Source organism: Anomaloglossus baeobatrachus, chromosome 3, assembly GCF_048569485.1.
Source record: "Anomaloglossus baeobatrachus isolate aAnoBae1 chromosome 3, aAnoBae1.hap1, whole genome shotgun sequence".
Taxonomy (NCBI): Eukaryota; Metazoa; Chordata; class Amphibia; order Anura; family Aromobatidae; genus Anomaloglossus; species Anomaloglossus baeobatrachus.
The window spans coordinates 137,090,110-137,104,859 of record NC_134355.1 but is presented as its reverse complement, the minus strand read 5'-3'; the positions used below and the strand labels follow the sequence as shown (position 1 = coordinate 137,104,859).

Here is a 14,750-nt window from a genome sequence, read left to right as displayed (position 1 = left end):
ACGTATGAAAACCACTCACGCGACCATTGCTGTGCTCAGGTACGCTCGGTGCTCAGCCCAGTGTGAGTCGCTTGCAGTGTTTGGGCGGCTCAAACTGGGGGTAACATCAGCGTGATCAGATGTAGTGTGCGCCAAAAAGAAAAAAGGAAAACCTTTATGGCTGCTTGTATGTCGGCAAAAACCCGAACCGCCCAATTAGTGACTTCCATTTGTGTTCAGGTCAAGTCCAAGTCCCAAGCCGAACTCAAGTCTGGCTCAACCCACCAAATCGAGCTTCCACGGGTCCGCTCATCTCTACTTAAAACTACTTCTGATTTTAAAACAAGTTATAAAAGTAGATGGAGAACCAGAAAAAAATGAGTAAAAGATATTGGACTTTGTAATTTTTTAAAGAGGTTGTCCAGTTGCACAAGGGGTCACACTGATACTGAAAGCAAAGCTTCATATACAGTTAGGTCCAGAAATATTTGGACAGTGACACAAGTTTTGTTATTTTAGCTGTTTACAAAAACATGTTCAAAAATACAATTATATATATAATATGGGCTGAAAGTGCACACTCCCAGCTGCAATATGAGAGTTTTCACATCCAAATCGGAGAAAGGGTTTAGGAATCATAGCTCTGTAATGCATAGCCTCCTCTTTTTCAAGGGACCAAAAGTAATTGGACAAGGGACTCTAAGGGCTGCAATTAACTCTGAAGGCATCTCCCTCGTTAACCTGTAATCAATGAAGTAGTTTAAAGGTCTGGGGTTGATTACAGGTGTGTGGGTTTGCATTTGAAAGCTGTTGCTGTGACCAGACAACATGCGGTCTAAGGAACTCTCAATTGAGGTGAAGCAGAACATCCTGAGGCTGAAAAAAAAGAAAAAATCCATCAGAGAGATAGCAGACATGCTTGGAGTAGCAAAATCAACAGTCGGGTACATTCTGAGAAAAAAGGAATTGACTGGTGAGCTTGGGAACTCAAAAAGGCCTGGGCGTCCACGGATGACAACAGTGGTGGATGATCGCCACATACTTTCTTTGGTGAAGAAGAACCCGTTCACAACATCAACTGCAGTCCAGAACACTCTCAGTGAAGTAAGTGTATCTGTCTCTAAGTCAACAGTAAAGAGAAGACTCCATGAAAGTAAATACAAAGAGTTCACATCTAGATGCAAACCATTCATCAATTCCAAAAATAGACAGGCCAGAGTTAAATTTGCTGAAAAACACCTCATGAAGCCAGCTCAGTTCTGGAAAAGTATTCTATGGACAGATGAGACAAAGATCAACCTGTACCAGAATTATGGGAAGAAAAAAGTTTGGAGAAGAAAGGGAACGGCACATGATCCAAGGCACACCACATCCTCTGTAAAACATGGTGGAGGCAACGTGATGGCATGGGCATGCATGGCTTTCAATGGCACTGGGTCACTTGTGTTTATTGATGACATAACAGCAGACAAGAGTAGCCGGATGAATTCTGAAGTGTACCGGGATATACTTTCAGCCCAGATTTAGCCAAATGCCGCAAAGTTGATCGGACGGCGCTTCATAGTACAGATGGACAATGACCCCAAGCATACAGCCAAAGCTACCCAGGAGTTCATGAGTGTAAAAAAGTGGAACATTCTGCAATGGCCAAGTCAATCACCAGATCTTAACCCAATTGAGCATGCATTTCACTTGCTAAAATCCAGACTTAAGACGGAAAGACCCACAAACAAGCAAGACCTGAAGGCTGCGGCTGTAAAGGCCTGGCAAAGCATTAAGAAGGAGGAAACCCAGCGTTTGCTGATGTCCATGGGTTCCAGACTTAAGGCAGTGATTGCCTCCAAAGGATTCTCAACAAAATATTGAAAATAAAAATATTTTGTTTGGGTTTGGTTTATTTGTCCAATTACTTTTGACCTCCTAAAATGTGGAGTGTTTGTAAAGAAATGTGTACAATTCCTACAATTTCTATCAGATATTTTTGTTCAAACCTTCAAATTAAACGTTACAATCTGCACTTGAATTCTGTTGTAGAGGTTTCATTTCAAATCCAATGTGGTGGCATGCAGAGCCCAACTCGCGAAAATTGTGTCACTGTCCAAATATTTCTGGACTTAACTGTACCTCTGCAGCTCACAGACATGTGATAATGGATATTTTTAAAGAGGTTATCCAGTAATTTAACATTGGTGGCCTGTCCTTAGGATAGCTCATCATGCCTGATTGGCTGGATCCAACACCCCGCACTCCCACCTAACAGCTGTTCTCGGTGCCAGCGGTGACAGAAAATAGCCAGAAATGCTCAGTTTCGGAGCTGCCCCATCATTTGATAGCAGTCGCAGCTGGGTACTGCACATCCGCCTCCTATTCACATCAATATGAGGCAGATGTGCAGTACCCGGACTCAGCTGCTATCAGACGATGGGGCAGCTCTGAAACTGAACATTTCCAGCTGCCTGCTGCTTACGCCGGCACCGAGAACAGCTGATCAGTTTTGATGCCTTGTGTCGGACCCTGGCCGATCAGACATTGATGACCTATCCTAAGTGGTACTTTGCACACTACGACATTGCAAGCCGATGCTGCGATGCCGAGCGCGATAGTCCCCGTCCCCGTTGCAGCTGCGATATCATTGTGATAGCTTCCGTAGCGAATATTATTGCTACGGCAGCTTCACATGCACTCACCTGCCGTGAGACGTCGCTCTGGCCGGCGAACCGCCTCCTTACTAAGGGGGCGGATCGTGCAGCGTCACTGCGACGTCACACGGCAGGCGGCCAATAGGAGTGGAGGGGCGGAGATGAGCGGGATGTAAACATCCCGCCCACCTCCTTCCTTCCGCATAGCCAACGGGAGCCGCGGTGACGCCGGTAGGAGATGTTCCTCGCTCTTGCGACTTCACACACAGCGATGTGTGCTGCCACAGGAGCGAGGAACAACATCGGACCGTCGCGGCAGTGTAATTATGGAATTCGCCGACGCTACACCGATGATACGATTACGATGATTTTGCGCTCGTTAATCGTATCATCTAGGATTTACACACTACGATGTCGAGAGCGACACAGGAAGTGCGTCACTTTCGACATGACCCCACCGACATCGCACCTGCGATGTCGTAGTGGGCAAAGTACCCCTAAGGTCAGGCCATCAATGTACAGTAGTGTACAACCTCTTTAAATTATGAAAATATCCATTATCACATGTCTGTGAGTTGCAGAAGTATGTGAACCTTTGCGTTCAGTATCAGTGTGACCCCCTTGTACAGCAATATCTGCATCTAAACATTTATGGTAGTTGTTGATTAGTCCTGCACATTGGCTTGGAGGAATTTTAACCGATCCCTCCCATCAAAACAGTTTAAACTCTGTTGGTGGGTTTTCTTCCATGAGCTGCTCAGTTAATTGCCATACTTACATTAATGCAGTAGCTTCTATGTACAGTAAAGTTCACAGAGCAGCGATATGGTTTGTGTTCAAACAATTACAGCACAATTGTACAGCAAGTCTACGAAACAGCTCAGTTAGTAAGGACCACAGAGACAGGAAACTGATTTACACAGTCCTAGAGTTCTACTTCTTTTTTTACCAGTACTGGTATTCAGTTTGCATCTGGTGTACAATGATGACAATAATACATTCCAATGTTACTGTGGCAATGTAAAGTAGAAGAATCCTTTTCCATTGTCTTACTTTATAGATGTCTATCTGTGTCTTTGTTCACTGTATTGATGTCACTGTCTACTCTGAAAGAAACTGCTCAACTCAGTTTTGTTCAAGTCTAGCCTGACTTGCCAAAACTATGTGGTTTCAGGATACACATCATATTATAGTCTATATAGTGGGAGAGCAGGCAGAGCGAGACACAGAGAGGATGTGCTTAGCTTTCAGACATGCCTTTTACGTCTCCCCCAATGCAGGATTCACAGCTACATTACTCAATACAGTGGTATAATGCTTTCATTGCTGATCATTTTCTCTGGATTAAAGAGAATTCCTCTATGCACACTTTGTATGGGGATATCATAGATGTTTGTTTTCCCACCAGCTCAGAGTCCATTTTAAATTTAGAGACAGGGTTTGCATATGGGAAAACTGGTGAAGGTATAGAATGTTATTATATAACGGGCATAAACAGTTATATTCTCAATATGACAGCATTTTCTGAAAAGTACACAAATTATGTAAGAAAAGAAATAGGATATGATGTATCCAATATACACATTGAGGTATGGTGACTTTAAAAGATTTTCCACTACTAATGTGACCCCCTTTCTTTTATCCTAATTCTTCTGAACTAATATTTTCCTAATATACTTATGCTATATACTCTGCTCCTGTAAGCATATCACTAACAGGCTCACAACTGTATTGTTGGTGTGGCTTTGATCCTTCAGGCTGCAGACCGGAATCGGACCAATTGAGCAGGGCATTTCATTAGTAGTGGCTGAGAGGAGAGTGAAGTGTGATCCGTACATGCCTGCCCAGACTGCTATCACTCACAGAAAGGCACCCCTGCACCAACCAGTGATGTGCTCTGCTCAGTTGGTCCAATACCGGTCTGCAGCCGTCAGGCTCAAAGAGACTACAACAACAATAAAGGAATTTACAATCCTGTTAGAGATAAGCTTACAGGAGCAGAGTAGATAGCAGAAGTATATTAAGAAAGTGTGTGTTAGGAAGAGTTAGGATAAAAGAAAGGGGATCACATTCATAGTGGAATACCTCTTTAAGTCATTGGGTCAGGGTGAGAATATTACCTCTGCACCACTTATACCTATACCCCTGACATCAGGTGTCATAGCCTAGCCAATTGCAAATATGGTATATAGTTGACATCTATATTATAACAATGGATTTATACCGTTTTAGTTTATATTAATTGTTTCTGAATTAATGCTGGAGGACAAAAAAATGAAACTCATAGCTGTTATATTTATTTTCTTCATATTAGAACTTGAGTGTATTCTGTGTTTTTCTTTAGGAGAAGAGCTTTGCACTGGACTTATCTCAGGTTGTTCCCTGGACTGTCCCTATGGTTTTCAGACTCACCTCCACAACTGTGAAATCTGTCAGTGCCGACCAAGACCCAAAAAGTGCAAGCCCGTGGTCTGTGACAAATACTGTCCGTTCGGCTACCTGTAAGTATTCATGGTGATTTGTCACTGTAGAGGAAATGTTAGTCTCATAAAAACTTGTAAAACTCTGCGATATGTCTCCCTGAAGCCCTCCAGCATGAAATAGTATTCTCAGCCAGAAACTCACTGCATTTTAATAAATGTGCTGTCTGACAGAAGCGTCTGCAAGCTCCGCATGTGCATATTTCTGCTAGAACAACTTCATTTATTACATTTATAGTCCATCCCCGGCTATGCTGAGCTGCTTAATCAGTGGTCAGTGGTAACAGCGGTCCCCAATGGCTGCCTCGTGTACATACGTATTACCCAGTCAGAACATCCTAATGTATTCTTATCCAGAAAGCCCTGGTAGATGGTAACATATTGGTTACACCTGCCAGTCACAATACCAGTCTGTTGTCAGTGGAAATTAAAATACCTGGTAGTATTATGCGCTTGTAGAAAGCAGTGTTTTCCCTGTTTTAATGACTTCTCCTTCATGCATATTTCAAGCCTGATACATTTTGTAATAATTTTTTAATGTGAATAAAAAAAAAAATACTAGCAGTAAATTTATATTACTTATTTATTGAAATAATTAAAATGGATTGCATATGCTGTAAACATTACGAACCAGCCATATACTAACTCGCTTATAAAACTGACTTCATTAATATTATATTACTTTCAGGACAATTAAAGGGTTTGTCCAGACATAAATAAAATCTGAAAACAGCCTTCAATTTTATAAAATAAAAAAAAGTCAGACTTGCCTTACCGGTCCTCCAATGACCCGGTGTAATGCCTGCCTGGATCCACAGACTCAGATGGGCTGTAATGGACTGATTAGAGGGAAGCCACTCACCAACAGGACCCCTAGAACCCTTTAACCCCTATACAGGGTTTTGGAATTACACAGGGCCCAATGTGATCACTACCTGTGGAAGGCTGCAGTCCGATGAGAGTAGTAGTCAGGCAGGGTCGAACTGGGAAAAGCAAAACAGGGACAGAATCGGCAGGCAAGGACGTAATCTGAAAACAAAGAAGAGGTCAAATCCGGATCGGGCAGCAAGGTACATAAACAGCAGGCAGGAGAGGTAGTCAAAAAACAAGCAGAAGTCAGAACACCAGAATCACTAAACAGAACAGGGCAGAACATGAACCAGGAATACAGAACTATCTCTGGCAGTGGTCAGCAGACAGAGGAATAAAGAAGGGTGTGGTGTCTTTTCATTGGTTGTAGTTGAATGATGGGAACTTCAGCTGGAAGACACACGCCACCTACAGTCAGCCAGTGGTACTGCAGATCCCAAGGAAACCCATCCCAGTGGATGAGCAGAGCCTGCGCCCACCAGTGCCGCTGGCATTGACTCCTCTCCCATCACCAGGACTATCTACGGCAGGAACACGACGTTGACTGCTGATTGAAGTAGAAGTCGCTGGAGGGCACTCCAGTGGTGATGTAACACCTGGTTCAGAAGCTTCCTGGTGCCATGCCAGGGCTATATAACATTGGAGCAGGAGCAGCCCGGGATTATAATATGCTAACCTGTTTTCTCATTTTTTATGTAGTTCGTCAACTAATTTTAGGAGAGTTTTTGCGACGTAGTGAATATATGTGTCATCTTACCAGCCTCCTAATGTCACAATGTGACTGTAGGATAATGAGGAACAGGGGCTCCTATTCTGTCCCTCACAGTAGGGGACACAAGACTATCTAATAGAATCATAGAATGGTAGAGTTGGAAGGGACCTCAAGGGCCATCGGGTCCAACCCCCTGTGAGTGCAGGCTTTCCTAAATCATCCCAGCTATATGTTTATCCAGTTTCCACTTGAAGATTTCCATTGATGAAGTGCTCACCACCTCCCGTGGTCGCCTGTTCCACTCCCTGATTGACCTCACTGTCAGAAAGCTTTTCCTAATGTCTGATCTGAATCTCCTTCCTTTAAGATTCATCCCATTGCTTCTTGTACTTCCTTGTGCTAATAAGAATAGGGTAGTTCACTCTGCACAGTTACTACCTTTCAGATATTTGAGAAAAAGGAGCCAGCACGATCTGAAATTGGAATGCATCATATAAAAAGTGAAAATTCACAGATTTATTCCAACTGTACTATAATAAAAAAATGATATTTTTAGCAAATAATTGATCAATTCTTTGAGCCACCCCTGCCAACGTCACGGCAAATCTCAATAGGGGGGTCCTAACCTATATTACGTATTTCATGTGCCATGCGGCCTCCTAGATAAATTTAAAAGCAGAACCATAATGGAGCACACATACCTGTAACCTGTATATAGCCGCTTCTATGGTTTATTATTATTAGATAGATTAGATTATTAGAATTAGATTATGGTTCTGCTTTTAACTTTATCTAGGAGGCCGCATGGCACATGAAATACAGAAAATAGTGTAGGACCCCCTATTGAGATTTGCTGTGACGTTGGCAGGGGTGGCTCAAAGAATTGATCAATTATTTGCTAAAAATCTCATTTATATTACAGTACAGTTGGAATAAATCTGTGAATTTGCACTTTTTATATGATGCATGCCATTTTCAGATCGTGCTGGCTCCCCTCTCTTTCAGATATTTGTAGACCGCTATTAAGTCTTCTCTCAGCCTTTTCTTTTTCAAACAAAACATCCCTAGTTACTCCTGATGGTGGAGATTCCCGATTCCCATGCCTGGTTGTGCTCCTGACCAGAACTAATCTTTTTTGCCCCTCCCAACAGGGAAGAAAGGGACCGAAAGGAGATGATAATACAGATAATGACACACAAGGGAAATCCAAAACTCTGACACACTGTACACACACAGGAATAGGCAATAAGAGATTTAGGAAGCAAGAGCAAGAAGATGGCAAAAAAAAGGCAACAAGAGTTAAGTCCACAACCACACTCAGCAACAAGTACCATAATCACCAGATAGTCTAGATTACAACACCTCACCAGACCAACTAAGATAAACTATAGATGGCTTAGATGTAAGGATCTAGCCAGCATATATAGGAGGGGAGCAAATGTAATAGGCTCCCCCACAACAGGGGATCAAAAGATAGCCTGCCTATGAACTACCACTCTGCAGGTTGATTCTTGAGTCTGCCTTCGTTGATCACAGACACCAGAGAAGTTATCGGGTAGAGTATCAGAATCAGTAGTCTGAACAAATACCGACTCTGCCATGACAGTCGGCGAAGTTTATAAAAATTTCCGTGTGACACCTAATGAGAGAAGATCACCCTCATGTAATTTTGAGAGAGCGCTTTTCCCTAAGTAAGAGTGTTATAATTCCCCAGTAATCCAATACATCTCTCCTTGAAATGGCTGCTAGTCCAGTATAAAGACTGATTAGCCCACCAGGGTGTCAGGATCCTCCAATAGGTCCAGGAACTGGTATAAAAATGGGCCCTAAAGGTCCACCTGAAGACAACTTTACAGCTGAAATTGGAGATATATAGCTGATGTTTGTGCTTGTTCTAAGGTATACCCCAGAGCTAAATTCCCAATGTATAGATTAAGTGGAGGCTGTGACAGATGCTTATACTATGTTCCCACAATTAGCTTTTGGTGAGTTTTTGATGTCTGCACTATTTCTGCACTTATTAAAGGGGTTGTTCAAGACCTTAACATTGATGACCTGTTCTAAAGATAGATCATCAATGTCTGATCAGTCTGGGTGCGACAACCTGCACCCCCACTGCTCAGCTGTTCCCTGTGCCACCGTGGCCTGGAACTACTCTTTCAACAGACTAGTGGCCGCTGCCACTTACTTCACATCCTCCCTTTATTGATTCGAATAGGGGCAGATATACAGTACCCAGCTATTGCCAATATATAGTGATGGAGCTCTGGGTGTCGTACCCACACCGATCAGACATTGATGAACTATCTAAATTATAGGTCATCAATGTTAAAGTCCTCGACAACCTCTTTAAGAAAACTAGGTTACTTGTGGGGGTTTTTTTCATTGTATTTTTGTTACAGGCGTTTTTGACTACGTTTTTGCCTCTTTTTGGTATGTCATGTTTAAATTAGGCTGCTATGTGTTTCATACTTTCTGGTATTTTGCTTTGACAAATCTTCCTCTACGGATTACACACGTTAAATGTGCATTTCCGCAGAGAACATACATGCAATATGTACCTGCAGATTTTTTGTATCTAATGTAGTTTTATGGATAAAATCCGCTCATAAAACTCAGCACACTTACAAGTGAATTAGACAGATTGCAGACACACACTAAACTAACCTAAAAGTTCTGTCGATAAGACGTAGGCTTCCAAGTTAGTATAACAAATCTGTTTTTTATTTTTTTTTTTTTTTACTGGAGTGAGGAAATATTGTCTTTTTTTCTGTGTACTGACCTATACCAGTCAGACAGTGCCCAAAAAGACTGTTCTTCTGGCCTTAGAGCCCTATGGTCATGTGTACCATGTAGGTTTGGGACCATTTTCTGCGTACACCAGGGCCAAAACGTGATGTCAACAGGGCCGCAGCTGTATATATTTAAGTTGCTGTCAGATTTCTGGTACGGTAGCAATAGCATGGAAATCCCATAGAAATCGAGGTCAACACATGCTGGAACCTTTGCAATAAATATTTGAATGAAGCTTCAGTTTCTACTGCAAATTGGATTTCCTCCTACCCTTAGCCGAATATATATGTGCGAGGTACGCGGTAATGCTTTCAATAGTTTCAAATGCTGGACTTTCACTTTTTCTTGTTATTTTTGGACATTACGTATTCATGTAGACAATATTATGAGGTTCATTACGTCTTACCCATATAGAGGAATGCATTCACCTTAATGACACTATGCTAGACCTTTACCACTATTATTGGCACATGCCTTATATCACTTACATGAGATAATGAGCATTAAGTGGAGCGTATTTCCTATTGCAAAAATAGCATTTTACATTAGAAGAACAGGCATAATTTCTTACCTGGCCAATGTTATAAGGACCTCTATATGGCATAAATTAAAAGGTAACGTGCAGTTTATTTTATGTTGGGGTTTTTTCCCCAAGCAGTATGGTTTCCAATATACTGTGTGTGTGTGTATATATATATATATATATATGTATATGTATATATATATATATATATAAATGTAGTGTAGTTGTGTATACCTGGGGATGTATAACACGCATAGGAATTATGCAGAGAATAGAAAACACAACTTCCAGTAATCTATATACACAAATAAGAAAATGCATATTATACAGCAGATGTATTGTAAATTAATATATATATATATATATATATATATATATATATATATATATATATATATATATATATACAGCTGAATGACATAGATATGCGTAATTAACATTGCAGGAAGGTAGGTATGAAAGAGAAATGTATAAAAGAGAGGATGAAATAATTAAAACCATATGAAGAACTGTGAAATGTGTGTACAAAGAAAAAAATACATGTGAAGTGTGTACACAAAATAAAAGGCAAAGGATATTAACCCATACCTGGGAATGTGTATGTATATCACAAAATTGAGTGCACCTCTCACATTCTTGAAAATATTTTATTATATCTTTTAACTGTGTTTTTTATATTTTTCTATACATTGGCTGCTTGTGCACAATTTAGGTACATTTATTTACTTTAGAGACTTGTCTATATTTACTTTCATATTTATTGGGTGGTTGTACAGACCTGTTACTTTAGTAAGTTTTTATATTTTACAGCGCAGACTCAATAAAGGGATAACATTTCATATAACAGAAACCAAAAGGTACTTTTCCACAAATTGGCTATTGTCGCTTTGTAAACGCCTGGGCGACAATTTATCCATTTTGTTTCAAATATCACAAAAGTTGGAGCGTTCATGAATCCATCTGTACAATATCTGGCTGTGCAAGTAAGTCATAAATGTAGGTTGGGCGACAGCTATCAGGACATGGTGAAGATGACGGAGGAACTTGGATAGATCACCATTGACCCGTAGTTTACTTATCTTCCTAAACGCCCTTTAGAAATGGCTCAGATGAGAGATTTTTATGCAAGATGATTTGGCTGTAAAAGCGTGCATTTAAATTCTTGGAAAATAACAAAATAATTGAATGTCTGCCTCACTAGCAGGGTCATTACCAAGGAAGGAGATTGAGCGGAATAGATAAGAGAGTCGTAGATATTTGCCGTATTAGTCGAATGCTTGCACAGCATGGCAAAGTGATTCCAGATATCTTCCGTTGGCACCGCGCACAATAGTCCTCCTTCTTACTATGTTGCTGAGGGCATAAAGACTTGCATAAATCTATGATTTTTTTTAGCCTATAATCTGTTTTTATCTTTCTGTGATAAGTTTTCTGGAAGAACCAGGGCAGCAGAGAGGATCCGCACTGTATTCAAGAACGTGCTATGGATATGTAATTGAGGAATACGCTTACAGCAATGTACCATCATATAAAGCGCCTTATTTCCAGCCTACAAGACAGAAAGGCGGTGAAGAAAATAGGCTACCATTAGCTATCATTAGACTGGAGAGCATTATGACTTTGCTGGCTGATACAATATATTGTCCCGGCTCTTGAGTGCTTGCTACCCAGTCTGGGTCACGTTATTCCCCTGCCAGTTCTGTGAAAATCGGCCTCTCTCAGAGTGGAGTAATTTAATTTCTGTAGATTGTGTGAAGCAGCGAAGATCAGAAACTTTTCAAAAGGGTTTTGAAATATTGTTTCACACTTCTCATTTAGTTGAGCTTTATAGAAAATGTATTTTTTGCTGGGCTGGTACATTATTTCAATCAAATACATCAATCCCGTTTTCCAATTTAGTTGACAGTATGGTTTGGTTCTTTATACCTGATGGCTTGCAAGCTACAGTTGGCCCCATAATTGTTTTCTGTTTGCGAAAGCCACTGAAGAATATATTGAAAGACTTAACAATGGGACCAAGAAAGCAAAGTGAACTTGTTTGATATTAGCAGGCCTTTAAATGATAACTAATTCAATGGAGGACTACTTTATAATAAAAGAGCTGATAAAGTAGAGAAAATAAAAAACCCTCTACATATAAAGCTAATATTCTTTAGATGTAAATCATCTCATTCACATTTATCTAGTTTGTCAACCATATTAGCAAAGTACGGGAACTTTTGCATAATTGGGACTCTATTTGAATAGGTCACCTTTTCTACTAATTGTGTAAGGAAGGGAGTATACCAAGAATAAAAGTCACTTTGGATCTCAATACCAATATAAAATAACTCTTAACATGATAGTATCTCTTTGCAGTACTGGTTTCCAGTGTGTAATTCTGCTAAATAGGACTTATATTATTACTTTAGAACATTATTGCTGAATGGCTCGCCACTTATAATAAAAGCAAGGGTTGGCATATCACATGTACATTAACAGAACACAAACTATTTAACAATAAATACAAGACGTTACTGTGCCCACTAGATGCGTTTAAATATTTGTGGGATTCAAACTTCGGAGCTGTAGCCTGGAAGGCTTCTAGCAGACCTAACGTGGTTCAAACTCAGGATGTTTAGCTGGAAAGATAATTTTCCCTATCTAAAGATCTAAATGGTATTCTTTACAGCTACTATGTACTGGTACATAAAGTTACATCTCTGCATTTCAGTATATTAGAGGTGAAAATAAAGCTGAAAAATAAGTCAGTTTTTTTTTATGGAAGTGGGAAAGTGAAAACAAATAATGTTGCTTCATACTTACCGGTCTTCACTTGGCTGTACACTCCGATGCCGCTCACTCTACTTCCAGGGCCCCTCATTATCTGCACGCACATGCACTGCTTCCCCCGTCCTCTGGCAGCCCCCGTGTCTCTAATTGGTTGCAGTCGACAGCGCCACTGCCACCACCCTGTGTGACAGAGAGTCTGACTGTTTTCAATCACTCTTTCTGTCTGCATCTATATTGGTGTAAAAATACATAAAAATGTAGTGTTGGGTCCCTCAATATTATGATACCCGGCCAGGATAAAGCTGGGAGCTGGTATTCTCAGGCTGGGGAGGCCCATGGTTATTGGACCCACTAGCCTAAAAATAGCAGCCTGCAGCCACCCAGGATTGTTGCATCCATTAGATATGACAATCCCAGAACTTTACCCGGCTCATCCTGATGCAGTAGCAATTGGTGCAATAAGGGATTAATGACAGCTCACAGCTGCCACTAAACCCTAGATTAGTAATGGGAGGTGTTGTGAATACGTTTTCCAGTTTGGAGCTCCCTCTTGTGGTCAGTGCTGGCGGTGCAGTTGATGTGTGGAGTGATTGGGCTATTTAATTGAGTAGTTTTCTCTTGTTACTTGCCGGTGGTCAATGTCTCCTGTGTAAGGACATTCTGTGACTAGCTCTGCTCACTACCAGAACTCCTCTCAGATAAGTGGTCTTTGTACCTCTGCTGTTTCTTTTCCACTTTCTTGTTGTTTTTCTGCTTTAATACTAAGGCTTGATTCCTATTTTGTCTTGTGTGGAGTTCTTGGTGGAATGGGATCATTCCCTGCTGGGAGTGTCTGTATACTTAGCTCCATGATTCTGCAAGGTATTGTGTTTGTCATGCTTGGTATTAATTCAGTCCCTCATCTGTATTAGTGTTTTTGGATCCCAGTAACATCAGAGTGCTATTACAGTGGGGGAGAGGTTGTGTGAACGCACGATTTTTCCATATCAGAAGTGCTGGTATATATTAGGGTTTTTACAGTTGCTCTTTTCTATCATTTCCTATAAAGATAGTTTGGGCCTCACCTTTGCTGAAATCTGTCTTTTCTGGCTTTGTATTGTGTTTTTCTATATCACCGTAGCCTTTACATGTGAGGGGCTATCTATCTATCTATCTTTGGGGACTGCTCTGAGGCAGTTTAGCTTTCTTATATCTCTATCTGTGAGATTATTTAGTTCTCCGGCTTTGTCGAGGCATCTAGGTCATCGTAGGCACGCCCCATGGCTACTTCTAGTTGTATGTCAGGATTAGGTCTGCAGTCCATTAAGGTTCCAGCCACTCTGTTACCTTTTTGGGATTCCGCATTTTTTGATCCTCCTCGGTCCCTGAATCATAACAGGAAGGCATCTATGAGATTCCCCCCATTACTAATCTGTAAGTGAAAAGAAATAAACACAAACACCGAAAAAATCCTTTATTTGAAATAAAATAATAAAAAACACCCTCTTTTATCCCTTTATCAACCCTCAAAAGACCCCAAAAACTTATATGGGGATTGGCCTCCGACCAGATATTCATGATAAATACCGGGCCCAAACCGGGTTTTTTTTTGTTTGTTTTTTTTAAAACCCGGTTGGACCCACCAATCCCGTGTATCTGCTGGTCCACCCATGACTAGTCCCAAATTGTCATAGAGCAATTTACATCTTAGTAGTAGCTGCAATAGTAATACTTCTTGATGGTTGGCATAAAGTTGCTGATTATGATTTAGCAGTTAATGAATTATTCACTTTAGCGCAGTTCATTGACTAATAATTCCTTTGTCTGCAGGTAATTTCATGTAGCGAGCGGATTATTTTCTATTAGAAACTAAACTGTTTCTAAAAATATGTTTTAATGGGTTTAATTCAAAAGGAATTATGTTATTAGAGGGGTCATATATTTTTATCAACTGTTCAGATATTTTAATGCTTAATATTTAAAGAAATGTACTTTAATGATAC

At 40.6% G+C, this 14,750-nt stretch overlaps 1 protein-coding gene across 1 annotated transcript in view; it reads left to right on the top strand.

The window, feature by feature from the left end:
* The window catches only part of CRIM1 (cysteine rich transmembrane BMP regulator 1), a 943,646-nt gene that overhangs the window by 790,686 nt on the left and 138,210 nt on the right, over positions 1-14,750 (top strand). The window contains exon 9 of the mRNA XM_075339496.1: positions 4,963-5,119. Coding sequence (XP_075195611.1) covers positions 4,963-5,119 — 157 coding nt within the window. The remainder of the gene's footprint in view (positions 1-4,962; positions 5,120-14,750) is intronic.